Source organism: Mercenaria mercenaria, chromosome 3, assembly GCF_021730395.1.
Source record: "Mercenaria mercenaria strain notata chromosome 3, MADL_Memer_1, whole genome shotgun sequence".
NCBI classification, from domain to species: Eukaryota; Metazoa; Mollusca; class Bivalvia; order Venerida; family Veneridae; genus Mercenaria; species Mercenaria mercenaria.
The window spans coordinates 51,759,416-51,778,497 of NC_069363.1; the positions used below are offsets into that span (position 1 = coordinate 51,759,416).

General features: G+C 34.4%; 3 protein-coding genes across 3 annotated transcripts; all 3 read left to right on the plus strand.

The window, feature by feature from the left end:
- The first annotated feature begins 7,406 nt into the window (after positions 1–7,406).
- On the plus strand, positions 7,407–9,122 carry LOC123525760 (uncharacterized). Its single transcript, XM_045304909.2, has one exon. The coding sequence runs from the start codon at positions 7,407–7,409 to the stop codon at positions 9,120–9,122; it is 1,716 nt and encodes a 571-aa protein (XP_045160844.2).
- Positions 9,123–16,882: 7,760 nt separating this feature from the next.
- Positions 16,883–17,323, plus strand: LOC128555896 (E3 ubiquitin-protein ligase TRIM33-like). The gene has a single exon (XM_053539699.1). It carries the CDS (start codon positions 16,883–16,885, stop codon positions 17,321–17,323), a length of 441 nt encoding a protein of 146 aa, XP_053395674.1.
- Positions 17,324–17,330: 7 nt separating this feature from the next.
- Positions 17,331–18,281, plus strand: LOC128555897 (uncharacterized). Its single transcript, XM_053539700.1, has one exon. The coding sequence runs from the start codon at positions 17,331–17,333 to the stop codon at positions 18,279–18,281; it is 951 nt and encodes a 316-aa protein (XP_053395675.1).
- Positions 18,282–19,082: the final 801 nt, after the last annotated feature.

Below are 19,082 nucleotides of genomic sequence, written 5' to 3' on the forward strand. Positions count from 1 at the left end.
ACGCAGTCAGAGTTAGAGTCTGACCCTGGGGAGGAGCATGAGAATGAAGGCAATGCAATTGCGGATAGGGAACTGGATGAAAGGTCTGAGTACCATTGTGAGGATGCTGAGTTGCAGGGAGATGTAGCCCAGCAGCATGGTAATATAGGGAGACCTTCTAGTGGAGTTGATGTTTCAGAGACAGGCGAAGCCTCTGAAGATATGCGGGCGCTGCTCCAAGGTTTGTCAAGAAACATGGGTCATTTTACTGGAGTACTGCAGGAGGTAGTGACTGTCCTACATAAAAAAGACAGTGGCTGCCATTCGGGTGGACAAAATTGCAATGATCATAATATTGATAATAATGTAAACGATAATTTTTCATTACAGGATTCAAGAGGTGTGGCATCTAGAACAAGAATGTTGGGACGTCACGGAGAAGAGGAACAGAGGAACACACAGGAGTTTCCAAATTTTTCACATATGGAAAGGGGTGATCTTGGTCTGCGGCAGGGAAGGAATGATACTTCTGAACAGGAAGCCAGGAACAATAGGGAACTTAGACAGAAGAATATTAAGGTACCTCCTTTCAATGGTAAGGAAGATTGGAAGGTATGGCGGAACAGATTTGAAGTAATTGCGCGTAGACAGCGGTGGACTGATGAAGAAAAACTTGATAATCTGTTACCTAGGTTAGAGGGTGCAGCAGCTGAGTTTGTTTTTGCTCAGTTGCCTCATCATATTTTATATAACTATGATAGGTTAGTAGGGGAGTTAACTAACAGGTATAGGGTTGTTGAAACTCGTCAATCTGAGTCTGCAATTATTTTACACATTTGTGTCCTATATTTCAAAGGGGTCTTCATGGTCAGTATAATCAGAGTTGCTATATTTTGATCTTTTCAGATCGTTCAGCACGATATTTATGTTGTGTTAATGGTACTGTTTAGCTTTTCAGCCTGAACATTTAGGCTTGGGCGGTTCCCACACCCTCGCTTTCATATCTTTGTGTACAGTTTGTTTAGTTCTTCCATTGTTTTAGTGCAAGCCAATTATTTAAACTGGCGACCATACGCCTCTTTTCAAGGAATTGCACGCTGTGTATCATTGAAGGTTCCATTCATTTAGTCCACCGTTTGAACACATCTGCGAACGTCTATAAATTGCGGTACTTGTAGCGTGTTCAAACGTTGAGTTCTGCTCAATCCGGGACTAGAGGGCGTGGACGGTATTATGCATATCCACTACCATCATTGAAAAGGCTTAAGCAAACCGAGACGGCAACATTTTCATTTGTATCGTGTTAAACGAACTTTGCAGTTACCATTTTTCTATTTTCTTACGTTTTGTTTAATAAATTTGTTACAGGGTTTTCCGTTAATATCGGATTTATTTTGAAAGATCCAGAGATAATGCATATATCATTCATAGGTCCCTAGGAGCGGTAAAAGGAATGTTTTAAGTTTTACAGTTATTTTTAATAATGCTTGTGTTATAACCAAAATATATTACTCTGGTCTGAAGACGCCTCAAGTGTATCAAAACTAAGAAAACATCGTATATTTAAGAATAACTTTAAATATGATGGTTACATTATAAATTGAAGTGAGAATGAACGCTCAATATTTTGCCAATTCAGAACTGGTATTTTACAATTTGGAATTGAAACAGGAAGGTATGCTGAAGAGCAGCATAACCAGAGACTATGTGGACTTTGTTCATCAAATTTAGTAGAAGATGAGAAACTTCATCTATTCTTTCAGTGTATATTGTATGTAACGATCTAAGAGGAAAAACTTTCAGAGATTTATTTGTTAATACTGGTTAAATGTATGTTAATCAGAGTCCTTCATATATCTTATCGGTCCATACAAGATTACTTGCAAAATTTCTAGTGTGTACTTTAATATTTTTATTTTCATACTTTTTACTTATATGATAATCAAGACATGTTAAGTATATCTCTTATATCTGTGTATAGCTGTTTAAAGTGCATTTTAAGCTGTTTTGCATTTCATGTTTGTACAGATAGTCTACAGATAGTTACTTACACTGTATCATACCTCTAGCGGAGTGAAGCTGAGAATGGCGGCATCAAACAGTTTACGTTCTGACAAATTGACAAAGAATCCTATCAGTTAATTATTTTTTGAAATTTATTGATATATATACTATCTATACTTTATACATTTTGATAAGAAAGATGGACAGCTTCAGTTACTTGTCAAATTAACTTTCACAAACCGTAGACTTGCATGTGTTTTTCATGTTTTTGTAAACATTGTTACAAAAGTTATATTTACCAGCATTCATATAAATCACATATTAAGTAATACACAGTATTGTGGTTTCTTTTGTGGTACTTATTGCGTGACCGTTGTCACCTATGTACGTGGTGCGTGTGCTGTAACTTATGCAATTTAAAATTTAAGATTTAACTTTAGTATGTAGGTTGTTTCCTTTTGACTAATTTTTGGGTGAAACGGGTGTTTCTAATCTTTGATTTTAAAGGTCTTAAGTTGCGATATATATATCTTCCTATCTACATACTTTAGTTGTAAAAGTATGTGTCTCATGTTATTGTAATTTATAAATTTGAAAGTATATGACCTAAGTTATGATATATTTTCCTATCAGCTATTATAAAAGTATTTGTCTCATGCGATGTAGTTTATGAAAGTTGGAAGTATATAACTTAAGGATATATCCAGGACAAAAAAAATGTATCATTGACTAACCTTGACACTATTTACCTCAGACTGTAAATACGCATCTATTCAATTCGAAGGTATTCTCGTTAGCCTATTGTTCTACATCATAATTAATTAAGAAACTTGACATATTCAGAATATACCCATATAAATTGTTACAATATTGGGAGTTTGAAACACATCTGAAATGTATAATAGATCGGATTTCAAAATAGCATGAACAGTCCCCAGATATGTAAATAGAAATATACTCACAAGGTAGATAAGCCCTTAAAACCACTTATTCAATAATGTTTTGATTCTAAACATGATATTAAATATATCTATTTGAAAGTCAGATCCCCGGGATGGTTGAATGTTTTCTGTGACGACTTGACAGAAGACAATACTTTTAAATTTTCTGTTTGTGTAAAACAAATCAGAACTGGTATATAACCCAGGGACTGATGCGAAACAGTGTTAAACCCAAATAAATCAAGATGATATAAAATGCTTTAATGTAGCATGCACGTAAATTTATGTACATTTACCAACTTTGAATTGAAAGTGAATAGGCTATATTGATGACATGTATGTTTTGTTTTCGTTCGTGTTTGCGATATAAATAAATTGCTTTAGTATAGATGTATGTATTTTGTATTTTTTTCCTCAAAATCAATGGTAATTTACATAACTAATTGTCCAGAATGTCGAATTAGAGGAGGTTACTCCGGCCCAGCTCGACGGGTAGGTTTGATTACATTAAAAAAGATAGTGGCACTCGTCTCCTAAAAGATTAGAATTGCAAAGATGACAATCACACAAACCTCTATCTAAAAACATAAACCGACTATTTTCAGTTAGTAGCCTAAGGTTCATACACCTGAATTTACATAAAGTAAACACTAAGCTAGAGTTCAAATACTGTTCAATGCAAATTTTCTTTTATATATACGATAATTCAAACACTTTGACATATTTTGTAATTTGCTATTCCATTCTTTTCAGTCTTGCTTTAACAATTGGTATGAAACTGTTGTGGGAAACAGCAGACTGATTCAACCAATAATTCGACAAACCAATATTTTGTAATTGATGTTTTACAAATGTAATCCACCTGTTACTTAGATTATTATTTTCACTAAGATTACAGATGGTATCGTATAATACCTTAAAAATATCCTCATTCTCAGCTTTCAACAATCCGCTCCAATATTAAAGAATTCTGCACTTAATATCTGCATTGGTAATAGGGTAACCCAAAGGTCACTATATACCATCCAATTAGGTGTACTTGTCTTAAGGTACAAAATTTTAACTGAAACTGATCAATCTGATAAATAATAGTACAATCGTCGAAATCCCAGATTTCCGATCCATGTAATAAAATAGGGGCTAACATAGCATCAAACAAATGTAGCTGAAGATCTAAGCGTAATAGCATGAAAGGATTTTTGTTCAAAAACAATGAAAAAAGACCAAGCTATCGAGTACCATGGATGTTTTTACCTGGCTTTCTGGGCAGTAAGCAAATGGTAAGCTGAGAACCTGCTAACCTATTGCAATTAGCCCAAAGACTCTTTCTACATGAAAGTTGTTTAGTTTATCATGATGTGTTGCGATACCTGTACTATACTTAAGAAATAATATATCTCATCCAGTGATTTGTCATTGAATAAATCATTGTTTGGAGTTCAGAATCGATGGAATTATATCACGAGGGCACAGCCCTCGTGATATAATAATACGCATCTGAACGACAAACAATGATTTATTCAAGAGAAAATCACTAAATGAGATATATTATTTCGATTCTGACATATTACCGAGGATTTTAAGTACATCCTGGACGACATTCATTAAATATTTGCCCGTTTTCAATTGGTTTCTTTTCCAGCGCGCCGCTATGCCGTTTGACGCTATGACGTAATAATTGTAACGTCAGAACAGTGATTTGTTGTATAATAATTCTCTGTTTTCAGCCTTCTTTGTTTAATAGGAAAATGAATCAGATCGTGTTAGAATATGTGTTTTGACCATGGATTACAGTAACATATCATTGAAACTAAATCAGGTTACATCTGTGAAAAAATATAGGTAGGACGCTTGTTCAACACAATTACCTTAATCAAAATCAAGTGGGTTTTATTACATTAGGCCTATTTATTTGATGACTGTCTACATGTGCCGTTTCCCTGGTCTTTGAAGTGAATGCAGATACTGTTCAAAATTATGTCAAAGCCACAGCTCTTTCAGTCTCGCTTAAAGTTGAACAGTAGCATAATAAACGGGCTGCTGCATACCTTTTACAAAAATACATAATAATTCATATAAGTCATATAAATGTCCAGCTGTATTTATTAGCGAAATATTCAAAAACCTACCAGGTCTAGTAATCTACCCTCGCCCACTCCCACATCCACACGAACATGGAAATCATTCTGATACAAATACAGTTATAACACAGCTAAACTACAAAATGCAGGGAGTGCAATTTAAGGCCCTTCCAGAGATACTGTATTTTCACAACATTTTCAGCTTTTTTTGCAGTAAATTATTTCTTCTAGTATGCTTTAATAGTTTAAGCAACACTATATAAATATTTTACAATGCAGAAATAATGTGTATTTTGTGAATAAATCAAATAATGTGCATACGCCTACGTTAATTCAATAAAACGTTTAGATAGTAAACTCGTAAGTCCTGACCTCATAAATGTCTAAATGTCACTGTCAATTTGTAACTGTAAAAATTGTGTTTCTCAATTTTTCGACGCAAATCATGTATAATTACCATCAAGGAAGCACAACAGAATATCGTAATTCTGCGGTTGTTCTTTAATCAACCGCACTGCACTGTAGTGTTACTGATATCATTCCATGACAAAGTGGTACATAGTAAGTAAAATAAAAAATCGTAGGATACCTATTCATCGATTTAATATCCACAAATCGGTTTCATAGATTTAAACAAGGAATCAGTCTATTCTAGGAAAAACGTTTCCTTGTCCAAGCTAAGACGAGACTGATCAACCACATCTAACTGAAGTACGTTTGCAAAATGGTATACTAAAGAACTGCAAATAAAATATTTATCGAAAAGCACCAAATTGTTTTTCAAAAGAGAAAAGATTAACAGCATTGCTGATAAGAGGCGAAATTAAAAACTAACTTAATTCGTATCAACTTACATATAAAACATATAGATTAATAAGATATCGCAGCTGTATATGTATTTTAGAGGAGTTTATATTAAATTGGTTATTCAGTATAAAGATTCCGACGAGTAAATAAAATCTGCAAAAAGATCCTTTGGAAGCAAAGAATACAACCAAACGGAATAATAGCAGACTCGGTTTGATTGAGCCTGTTCATGAGAGTCTCACGCCCCCTAGCACCGGCTTAAGCGGAACTCTATTACACATCTTTTGAATGGACTCCATGATCCCAAAGGACCAGAAAATATAACAACACTGAATACAAGTACGTGGAGACTTTTTACAGCCACCACACGGCACTTAAAGGTAGCTTTTGTGATAATTAATAAAATCTGTAAAAAGATCCTAGTTTTTATGTGCTCATTTTTGCGGTCATTATTTATTTGTTGTTAAACAGATATACTGAATCAGAATGTGTAACTAACGTTAATTTACAATATATTTTAATTCTATGGTTTTATCACTTAAAGTGGAATTATGCGCATTTTTTCAAGTAAAAATCCAGCTGAAATAGATGTGTGTGTAAAAAGGGTGAAGGAAATTACAGCTTTTAACCCAATATAATTATCAAATTCTTCCTGTTACCAGTACGAAATAATGACTTTGCAAACATTACTTTTCTTCAAGGGGGTGATGGGGGAGAGTGGGGGGCAGTCATTTAAAGAAAAGTCAAAATGCACGCAGGAGTTGCTTCCGTTGAACTTTAGAAATCTCTACCTATAGGTAAAGGAAATCACTGCATAGAAGATTCAAGAAAAGAACTGTTATTTTATTAGTCCGATATCTGTAATCCTAAAGCATCAACTTTAATACTTATGTGGCATTATCGTTAACTTAACACATTTAAATGCAAAGCAACCGAAAATTGCTTTTATAAAGCATTCGCCAAAAGCACACTATGTGCAGTAAGATGCGCATGATGCCACTTTAAATTGTCTTTAAATCAATTAGATATTTGAACAATTAATGCTAGGTCAAGTGTTCGATTGCATTAAATAATAGCGCGTATGAAACTGTGTAACTTCCTTTACTCAAACCTACGAATTAACTTCCTAGTTTATTTATTGTGACGGGAAGTTTTTCTTAACAATTAAATCAGAAGTTTTAATCTTCATTACTTTGTTCATAGAAGATACAAATAATATACAGAAACATTGAGTAAGCAAAGACTATCAAATGATAAATGGTCGATTTATTTTAGTGACAAGCATCCCAGTTCAAATTAGAAATCTATAAAAAAAAAAAAGATAGTAAGTAACTGATATTGGATACCGAACATGATAAACCAGTATTGTTTTAAACAGATTATAAAAGTATAGTATAAACTACAGCTGAACACCATTGGCAATAAATTATATATCAAATTTAGATAACATGACATGTTTTATTGACTTTAAGGGTGTTATTGTAGATAAAAAGTTTCGAACATCACTAACTGATAGAATTTATAAAGCTTGCAGTTGTAAGAGGTACTTACGCGGGCTACAGTGAATATGGGATCATAACAGAAACAAACAGAAATGGAGGTGTCTGGACGGAGTGAAACGCCAAGGAAAAATATATATCATGAAAATATTCAATGCCAGCCGTGTCAGGGAGAAGGTGACGAAGTGTCAGCGGAAGGATACTGTGAAAATTGTAATGAGTATTTCTGTTCATCATGTTTGAGGGTCCATCGCAAACTGGCGGTGACAAAGAACCACGTGCTTAAATGTAAAGATCAAATGCCGAAAACCAAGGTTAAAATAAATCCTTCCGTAGAGCCATGCAGTATCCACAAATCTGAGATAATAAGGTACTATTGTTATCTGCATGATTCGGTTGGTTGTGGTGATTGTATGATCACAGATCATAAGTCATGTAAAGTTGGGCTTGTTTCAGATGTAGCCGCTGACTTTAGTAACAGTAGAGAAATTACAATGATCAAACGAAAGATGGGGGAAATCGAGAGAAGAATCAGTTATGTCAAGGAAGAAATGAAAGGCAATTTTAAATTCATAGCAAAAATGAAGGCAAAGGTAGTACAAGAGATAAAACTGTACAGGATCGAACTAAACTCTTATCTTGACCAAGCTGAAGCAGAACTTTTAAACGAGGTTGAACAACTGAACACGAAAGACGTCGCTATGCAAAATAACTACATGAAAGAGTGTGATTCAATTGAAGCTGAAATAAAACATTTTCAGGAGAAGATAAAGCAATATGAAACTAAGATCAATCCGTTGTTCGTAACAGTCAAACTTGCGCAGAAAAAAATGGAGACATGCCAAGAATCAGTAATTAGTTTTTCATCTGCCGCAACAATGAACAGTTCTACGTTTGAGCCATCAAAAGATATACAAGCTCTAAAGGCATCGCATTCTCTCATCGGAAAACTTGCCGTAGTAACCAAGCCATGTTTTACCGAACAGAAACGACGTATTATGGATATGGAAGCACAGTATGTGGGAGAGCTGAACGTTCAAGGTGAACAGGAGGCCGGGTGCACTATATCAGGAATGGCTATGCTTTCTTGTGAAGAAATCTTGCTTGCTGATGGCAAAAGCAAGTGTTTGAAAATTTTCAATCTTTTAGAAAATAAGATAACTTCAACATATATTACTTCTCCACCCGAAAGGCCATGGGACGTGACTGTAATCAATGCGCACAAAAATGCAGCAACTTTACCTGATGTAGGAAAGATTCTTCTCATAAATACCAAAAATGGACTGTCCGGAGCTCACTGCCTAAAAGTGCGGACAAATTGCAGAGGAATTTGCAGCATTAAAGGTACTCTTGTCGTGTCTTTTGACTCACCGGCTTCTATCCAAATACTGGATATGAAAGGATACATTTTATGTTCAGTCAAGGATACGCGTATGTTAAGTTTTCCAGGACATTTAGTTTGGAGTAAATATAGCGAGAGCATTTATGTGTCAGAGTTTACAAAGAAGACTGTCTGTGAGCTTACAGCAGAAGGACAATTAAAGGCTACATATAAATCGGATAATTTGAAAGGGCCGAGAGGTCTTACAGTAACCAGTGATGGAACTGTTGTTGTTTGCAGTGAAAATGATAGTGATAAAGTCAGCATTATGGTACAAAATGATACAGAGATGCTGCCACTGTATGTGAGCAACGTTCAGAGGCCAATGTCTCTCCTTTTTTGCGAAGACAGCAACAAAATGTATATTAGTGAGCACAGTACCCCGTATATCAAAACATTTGATTTGAAACCGCGGAATGTACACTTATGAAAGCCTCGATGATAAAAATAAAATGAAAACCGGTAACCTAAAATACATGTTGTGGAGCAATAACGAACGTGTTTTTTTTTTCGCAACATTTTGTGTTGGGTATGACAAACTACAGGCTAGAGAAAGAGAAAGCATACCCATAGTTAATGCACGAAATTTACGTACTAATATAGTTTCTGTTGTGGAGTCAAGCTTGAAGTAGTATCAAAGGACCATATTCACTATATGTAAGCAAAGTTACTTCTGAAAGTAACGTACACTTGAACTGCATTGTCACAGTGTTAGAGTTTTAATTTCCTTCTTCAGAGTTACTCAGTTAACAAATGGATAGCGATTACACTAGTGACAACACCGCTGTATAATGATGTAGAGTATAGAGATACCATATTAACCAAAATGCCAAGTTAATGTTGTTAATGTTTATAGACTACTGACTTAGTTGTAGAAAAAACAACATTACGATTACTACTCTCTTATCAATTAAGAAGCAAATTTGAAAACAAATGCTAAATTTAATATCTTTTTTTTCATATGATTTGTTAAGTAATGTTTACTTTTTTAATTTCGACAGTACATAATCCACATAAGAAACTAATTGTTTGTAAATTACATATTATGTTATATTTGTACAATATAAGATATGTTGTTCTGTTAGGGAGCTGGCAAAGGCAACAACATATGGAATTTTATTATCGCGTATTGCAAATAGCTTTTTAATGAATACGTGTCTTCTCTTTAATGTGCTGCAATTACGTGGCGTCTATTTTTTTGACCTTGCTATATCATTTAAACACTTCGGAATTCAGTCTAAGAAAATAGTGTGTTCAACAGAGTACAAATATGGGCGTCATTTTCAAGTAAATGTAAATTATATGTAGTGTAAGAGTGCTACTGAAAATCTGATAATACGAGTACAAATGTATTATATTGCATTAAATGCAGACACTTTTCTTTTTCTTCTCTTTATACCTATAATTAATCTTCAAAAACAATTTCAATTAGGCCATGCCAAATTGTTTAGCAGTTTGTCGGAACGACCTCATTCGACAAAAACAATAAAGTTCACCCATTGCATGTACAGGAAAAGTATTCCATTTTTTATTAGACTCCTAATTGATAACAGCAAAAATGTTTAGTGAACAGGCTTTTAGCACTACTTTTACTTGAAAACTGACCCTGCTCTCTTAAACAATGAACCCCTTCCGTGATCAGGGCTATTCTCTGGAAAGTGAACAGGATATCAACTTTCAAAGCAATTCACTTATAGATTTGAAAATCAAGACATCATGACCTACTTCATGAACACAATGTTCCGTAGAACCAGTAGTTTGTTGTTATCATAATTGTACAGAAAGGAACATTATTGATAAACTTGTTACTTTAAAAGAGAGGTTAAAATGCATACAATCTGACAAACGACTACGCTGGACAATGTCAACACTTTTTGTAGCCAAGTGATTAGAGAAAAGGGAAAAGAAAACTTTTAATATTTTCAGTCGACTGACATAACTGCAACTCTGTGTAGACGTGTCCTAAAGTAAAAACAAAACTTAATGAAAATACTTGTGAGATAAAACAAGTGTACCCGAATATCAAACCTAAGTTTCCATCTGCATGAGCAAAGTTATAGGCAATGATTGTGTTGAAATGTCTTTTTGTAATTTAATTGTAGAAATATATATGTATGTGTAATTGAATTCCAGCAAAATATACAAAAGGAATGAAATTTTTTAAAGGGGACGCATATTGCTACATTCTCAGTTCATACAGAAATGAGGAAGGGGTGCATATTCAAGAAATTGATGGCGGGAAGATACAAAACATATTCCTAAACTGATATAATACTGATGGACGCCTGTAATATTCAGTACTTTGTGGATAAGGATGTGGTACTATGAATGTAATAGGGAAACAGAGGTCTTTGTGAAAGTACATTCAAACCAAAATATTAAGCTTTTGAATAAGGAAAAAACAGGTTATTTACAATACCAGTGTTACAAATAATGTTGAAGGGATGAGGGATGAGATTTTCTTTCCAACTCACCAGGTTTGCTTAAACATGTAAAAATTTAACGCCACGTCATTTCAACTCGGGATGGACGCCATCTTTCTCATTGATAAAAAATGTAAACAAAATAATCAGAGTGGGATTAGCATTGCAAGGGCATAACATGACATTCTACACGATTAATACCTTAGAACAGATATGTAAGATGCTACACAGGTCTGGTGTGTTAAATGATAACGTCGATCACTTGAAATTGATCTTGAAAAGGTGGTTAATTTTAGTTTATTTACATAGTTTTTAATTTTCCCACGACTTCTCGGCGATTCACTGCAAATAGTATTAACGCGCCGGACGAACGGTAACTCTAATTGGCATACAGACACTAGATATAATGCATTATGGCGGATACAAATAGTTCTCAGTATTTTTGCTCTGTAGAGCTATTTTCCTTATTTTCTTTGCAATTTTTTTGCTAAAATCACATGACAGATCTATGCTTGACATGTAGGTAGCATTTTCATAATGAAATAACAACATGACAAAATTTTTCGTGGAAACTTAGATCATACACCACCAGTGTAATTTGGGGTCTCATTTTTAGCTGATTTTGCAGTTTGTATGTTTGACTGAAATTATTTTTCTTGCATCAAACATGACCCCCACTTTCCTTTTGATTTTTATTTAGCATTGACAATACTCTTCAAGAAAATGTAGGTTACAGACATTTAAAATGGGTCCTGATGTGTGCTGCGGCCATTGGAAATAGGTCAATTTTATAAAGAAAAAAGAACAACAACTATTTAGTGTTATAACCTAATAAACAACGGAAGACAACTTAGGTGTCAGCATGTGTATGATTTAAAAAAATGTCGATGATAATAATTTCTTATCAGATATTCGTCTTTAATATCAGAAAATTATTACTTTTTATGGACATTTATCAAAAACTATTACTTACAGTGGACTACTTTGCGCATCAAACTTGTTTCCGCTTCAGTTGTGAGGCACTTCCGTTATACTTTTTGACAATAACAAAACACAAAATGAATCAATAAAGTCACTTATAAACCGACTGCTAATTAGATCAGTGTAAGTATAATTGTTGTTATGAGATAAAGTGTTTCTTGAACTGCATAATCCATTAATTACATTTAGATGATATTGCATTTACAACTTGTCTGACCCCGTTTCTTGCGTGAATGACAGCAGTCTCGTGCAACCCGTGCAAACAGAGTTATGTAAAGTATGGTGGAGAGTTCAAGGACAAATTATAAATGACATTAAAGTGAGGATAACTGTATATTCGTCCAGTTTTGATCATTGACATTCCTGCTGTGTATTAGTAAGTTTTGTGAATAAGATTAGAATGTAACTTTTGCACATATACACATTGATTCGACCTCTCAACCAAATTTTATACCTTATTTTAGGGAATTTTAAGACAACCCATTTTCAAAAGTTTGTTGAATGTGTTTTGATCATTTAAGTGCATTGTAGTTCATAAATACTAAGTTGAAAATTAATAATGGAACCATTTTTAGGCCCTAATTGTAAGCCACCCGACTTCTGTAACGATAAATGTTTAATGTATTAAGGGGAATATACTCTTTTAGTTTTGGAATGTGGCATTCATTGACCACCATATCTTTTCTTATGCACTACTTTGTAGACAAACTAAATAATATGTTTTAGGTTACATATGCAAAATGAAAAGAAAGACAGTGAACTTATTTCACTTTTTTTCTTTAAATTAGAATCTGTAGGATATTGATAAATGTTTGGATAATGTAAAGCACTATTATTTTCGCACAAAAAAATTAATTGTTGACATTGAATGTACACAGTAAGTCGTATGTAATTCAACAGTAACTTTCTTGTTTCGGTTTTTCTCATTTTTATTTTAGTGAGCAATCCTTTGTGAACTTATAACAGTTGAAACGGTATCCATTTCATGTACAAAAGCTTTGTACTTTTTTGCAGGTAAATTTTATCATACCCCGCCCACTTTTTTTCTAATTTCAAAGTATGCGTCCCCTTAACATATTTTCGACCACAGGCACCTGGTTGCACTGATGGTAGTTTTACATAAATGAGCAAGTACCGAACTTTTGGTGCTTTTAACCTCTGAAGTAGCGCTCTCTGAGTATAAAGATATCAACAATAAGAATCTTAAAAATTTGGTCTGAGGATAGATATAAAAAGAAAGCATTGCGATCCGCCATTATCGGCAACGGAACTACGGTCGACCAAAGCTTGACTGGTTTTGCAAACGGTAGTAAGCCACTAATTTATCGTGGCGTGGTTACTACAACTACCTTTTAAACCTATTCCATGCGTTAATATTACATATTAACTCTGTATTGCTAAGCCAGATCAATGGAGCAAACTGTTAAACGAACTGGAGTACATGTCGCTTTTTGCCTACACAGCCAGAACCATAACACAAGACACGTTGACTAGGATTGTACAAGGACTATCATTACAATTTTTCCCAGACTTCATAATGGAGCTCCAAAAATTCATAATTTTAACATGATATCACCGTACGTTAGGGGTTCTAACTGACCAACTGAGAGCTGCATTTTCGATTACCTGCCAGTTTCCACTTGGGTATAACGAAGTATATTTACAATGGACATATAGTGACTTTAGAAATAAATATCACACTATTTTAGATATCAAATTAAGATTTTTCACTGCACATGCTTCAGATGATGCTACAAACAACAAAACTTTGATGTTTCGTTCAAACGTTATATGGATTTAATACCTTTATTTTAGTTTAAAGTTTGAGATTTTACACAGGTGGTCTATGATAAAGACCGAGTAAAATGTAATCATTACCAAAGTGGAATAAGTATCTTTGCGCAATGTTTTGGACATGATAAAATTATGAATAGTAATAACTGATTTGGTCTATTGCTGTACAGTTATTTTTTCTTGTCTCTTGACATGGTATTTTTCAAACATCTGATGTTGTTGGAGGAATACATAAGGTATGCCTGCAGGTATAATTTCAATAGACACCTGGGTAGAACCACCAACCTTCCATGTACCAGGATAAATTCTTCAAGTGAAAGATTTCTACACCAAAGCAGGACTTATAATCCACACTGGTGAAGACCCCTCAGTTATGGTGATAGTCTGTAAATTTTTACTTACCAGCACTATGTAGGATTATGGAATAACCTTTTTGACATTTCACTGGTTTATAAGAACACAGACGCTATAATAATCTATTTCATTTTCAAACTTATAATTATCAATCCGTATTTAAACAAATCATCACTTTATCTTAGACAAAACTGACTTCAAAAACTTAAAATTCTATAGCCTTCTGAGCACTGCCCTCATAATATCTGAAATTTCCATCGATAAAATGGATATTCTCAAATTGCTAGCTAACCTAAAACCAGACCAAGCTGCAGGACCAGACCACTTTTGTCCAGTTGTCCCCAAGGAACTTAATGATGAAATTGTTGATGTTTTATTGGTAATCTTCCAATAATCTATCTCCTTAGGCACTGTTCCCACAAAATGGAGATAAGGTTTTGTTTGCCCGCTATTCAAGAAGGGGGACCCGCGTGACTTGGCAAATTATCTGTTATATCATTCACTGTGTAAAACACTAGAACAAATCTATGCCTCCAATGTCTCTGTCCACCTTTCTAAACGTAACATTCTTTATGACCTCTAACATGGCTTTTCTGAAGGAGATATTGTTAAACTCAACTATTTGAGTTAAAAGATGAGCTGATTAACAGCATTTCCAATCGTAAACAAACTGACTTAATTCTACTCGACTTCAGTAAGGCTTTTGTTAAGGCTTCTTCTAAAACTTCCAGATCATGGTGTCTGTCCACAAGTCTTCAAGTGGTATTATGCATTTCTACTTGATAGAAAGTCAATTTGTAGTTTCTGAGGGCAAAATTCCAAAGAAGTACCAATGACATCTGGGTTTCCACAAGGTTCCATCCTTAGACCTTAGTATTTTCTATTTTATAATAGCGATCTCCCATTTTCAAGTCTCAAATCCGACACTTTGCCGACGATAATATAGTATACATGTACCTTATTATGATATCAATTCTGTCGATGACAACAAAATCCTCCAGGAAAATCTTAACAAGCTAGAACAATGGGAAAATGAGTGGGACATGGAGTTTAATCCTTCTGAATTAGGCACTACATGTCACAAAAATCAAAGCTGTCATCAAAACCAAATATTTACTCCATGGCTATATTTTAGAGTTAATTGCCAGTGCAAAATATCTTAGTGTGACAGATCTAAAATATCATTAAAATATCATTAAATGCTAATAAACTCTTAATTTCATTATCATAAAAGGAAACATCATAACAACCAACGAAAACGTCAAAACATAAGCATACAAATACTTGTCCGTCCACAGCTAGAATATGCATATACCATCTTGCACCCAAGCAATACTATGGAATAACCTTGACCTTGTAGAATAACCTGACCATAAATTTTCAGATGTACTGTGGAATAGTCTTGACCACCCTGACCTTGAAGCTTTCAAAGTGGCTATAGCAACCATACAGTACATGTACTAGACCAGAGAGCTATGTTTTTTATCTTTTAATGCTTGTTCTTTTTTAATCACACTTACCATGCTAACATTCCTTTAGCCTTCTCATTTTAGCTTATGTTGGACCAATCAGTCTTTTAGACTCTGTTTCACCTTAACTAGCAAGTCGACGTGTATCCTATGTCTATAACAGTCGAGAGATGAGTTGACATTATGAGAGAGAGAGAGAGAGAGAGAGAGAGAGAGAGAGAGAGAGAGAGAGAGAGAGAGAGCTTACCTGCCTGTAGCCACTTATGAAGTATATACCTACCTTTCATACAGAAATACATTTTCAATTTTTATAAGTGACATGTAGATTGTCAATAAGTTTTTTTTCTATGGTTTAATGTAGTGAGCTTGTTTTTGACCTTGTATAACCCATTTATTTTTATCACATAGTTAAAAAAAGACAACAGTCATGCTCAACGCTCAAAAGCCAGAAATAATTTAGTGGTTCAAAACCTTTTGAAAAACAAACCAGTCATTACCTGTCATACACTTCCGTTGCCTTACAGAACTACCTTATATTTGAATAATATACAAATACCTAAAATTTTAACTTTATTTATAAAAGGGATTCTCTTACAGTAAATCAACTTTTTGAATACAGGTAGTACTGGTGCACGTATTAAAACCAACAAACAGTAGGTACAGGCCAATATAGGAAAAATACTTTCAGTGCAACGGAGTGTCTGTGATTTTCGACGAACTTTTGATCAATTTGACATGGCCTTAAAGAAATTGAAAAAATTGTTAGGGTTACAATTGTAGCTCTATGACGCTTTCTATGCATTTTAATTGAACGCATTTATTTAATAATAAGCGTTTATATTAGTTCTTCCGCTTATTAATGACAATGCCACTTTAAATGCCACTTTAATAAAAAAGAAAATATAACTGTCTTTATCTTACTATCCAACATAAAACTGTGTTACTTCCCCTATATTGACCTACGAAAATTTAACTTCCTGGTTTATTTATTGGGACATACACTTTTGTCATGCTAGCAGTACATATATTGTAATTATAGAAGATGCAAATTATAAAATACAGTTGAGTTGGATTAACAGCGGAAATTAAATAGTTAATTACCGTCTTAAATAAATATTAAGACTTCCTACAGCATGTAAAGACATGAAATGAGAAAATAACAAATAGAAATGGAAGTATCAGGACGAAAACATGGTAGGGATAAAGGTGAGATCTTGTGTCAGCCGTGTCATGGGGAAGATGACGAAGTTCCAGCTGAAGATTACTGTGAGAATTGTAATGAATACTTCTGTTCATCATGTCTGAAGGTTCATCGTAAAATGGCGGTGACAAAGAATCATGTGATCAAATCGAAAGCAGACATGCCGAGAACCAATGTTCAGTCAGACCCTTGCGTAGAGCCATGCGATATCCACAGGACTGAGATAGTAAAGTACTATTGTCATCAACATGATTCGGTCGGTTGTGGTGATTGTATGGTTATAGATCATAAAACCTGCAACGTTGAGCTGGTTTCTGATGTGTCCGGTAACTATCATGGTAACAGTGGAGAAATTGAAATGACCAAAGAAAATATAAAGGAAATAGAGAGAAGAATCAACTTCTATTAAGCAAGAAATGAAGGGCAATTTGAAAACTGCAGCTGACATGAAGGACAAAATCGTAGACGAAATCAAACTCTTTCGGAAAGAGCTAAATACTTACCTGGACCGGGCTGAAGCAGAACTTTTAAGCGAGGTTGAAAAACTACATGCCAAAGGTGTCTTTGTACAAAAAGAAGGGTTGAAAGAATGTGACTCAATGGAAACTGTAATGAAACAATTCCAACAGACGATAGACCAACATGAAGATAGGGCAAACCAGCTCTTCGTGACAGTCAAACTTGCAAAGAAAAGACTGATAACGTTCCAAGAATCAGTCAAACGTATATCGTCTGAGAAAATCATAAGCCGGTGTACATTTAAACCATCTAAAGACATACAGGCTCTAAAAGTATCCCAGTCTCCTATCGGAGCCATCTCAGTAGTAACCAAAGTATACGCTGTCCCAAAAAAGAATACAATAGTAGATATGAAGGCACAATTTGTGCAGGAATTGAATGTTCGAGCTAAAAATGAGAGTGTATGTCGGATAACTGGCATGACTATGATTTCAGGTGATGAAATTCTTCTTGCAGATTACAGCGGCAAGTCACTGAAAGTCATTAACGTAAGTGAAAACAGGATCACTTCAAGGTACAGCTGCTCTCATGAACCATGGGATGTTACCACGATCAACATAGATAAAAGTGCAGCCACTCTACCAGAGGTTGGGAAGATCCTATTTATGAATACAAGAGGTCTGTCTGAGAGTCACACTATTGATGTAAAGCAATTCTGTAGAGGAATTGATCATCATAATGGTAAAATCGCAGTGTCATTTACATGTTATCCTGCGGCTGTAGAGATTTTGAATATGAAAGGGGAAATTCTACATCATTCAGAGTATCCAAGGAGCGCGAATTGTTTCCCACATTATTTAGGTTATAGCAATGATGGTAAAAGCATTTTTGTGTCAGATTATATTTAAAACACAGTACAGGAGCATACTACCGACGGACAAGTAAAGACTAAAATATCTGAAAATCTGAAATTGCCACGTGGACTAGTAGTGACAAAGGATGGAACAGTTGTTCTTTGCAATGAAGGCGATGATGACTTGTTGGCCTTGATAGTTCCAGAAACAAGGAAACGGCAGTATCTCTTCGTTAAGAATGTGAAAAAACCAGTAGCTGTCCTTATTTGTGAAGAAGGCAGTAAAATGTACATAAGTGAGTGCAGTAATATGCACATCAAAGTATTTGATCTGAAGTAGGTGGGCAGAAGAAGAGCTGAGATTTAAAAAAGTTTCTAGTTTGTGTTTCATAGGTTACAACTAAAAGCTTCTTACTTTCAGAAAATTAATCTTGTGACTCAATATACATTAAGAAAGGCTTCCTTACAACTCAATTGTAATGACAGAGAGTTCTATTTTGTTCTATTTGTATTTCTAACATATCGTTACTGTATTCAGAATTTGTATATTAACTTCATATATCTATAAAACTTCTATCTGAGATTATGGTTAAATTTATGATAGATAAAATGAATATTCGGAAACACTCGCCGAAAATTTCACAAAGAAACGATTGGCGTCCTTAAAAATATTTGTTTTTCCGAAGTAGGGCCTACTGAACTAGATACTTACGTTTTAAACTGTGGTAAATAATTATCAAAACTAGTACCAAGAGCCCTCCTAAAACACTGAACATGGCCATGTTATATCAATCTTGCTTATTAAATTTGTCTTTTACTCTATATAGGCATATAACTGATTGCTTACTTGAGTGAC

Coding starts and splice junctions, on each gene's coding strand:
- LOC128555896 (XM_053539699.1), top strand. CDS start 16,883: ATGGAAGTATCAGGACGAAAACATGGTAGGGATAAAGGTGAGATCTTG.
- LOC128555897 (XM_053539700.1), top strand. CDS start 17,331: ATGAAGGGCAATTTGAAAACTGCAGCTGACATGAAGGACAAAATCGTA.
- LOC123525760 (XM_045304909.2), top strand. CDS start 7,407: ATGGAGGTGTCTGGACGGAGTGAAACGCCAAGGAAAAATATATATCAT.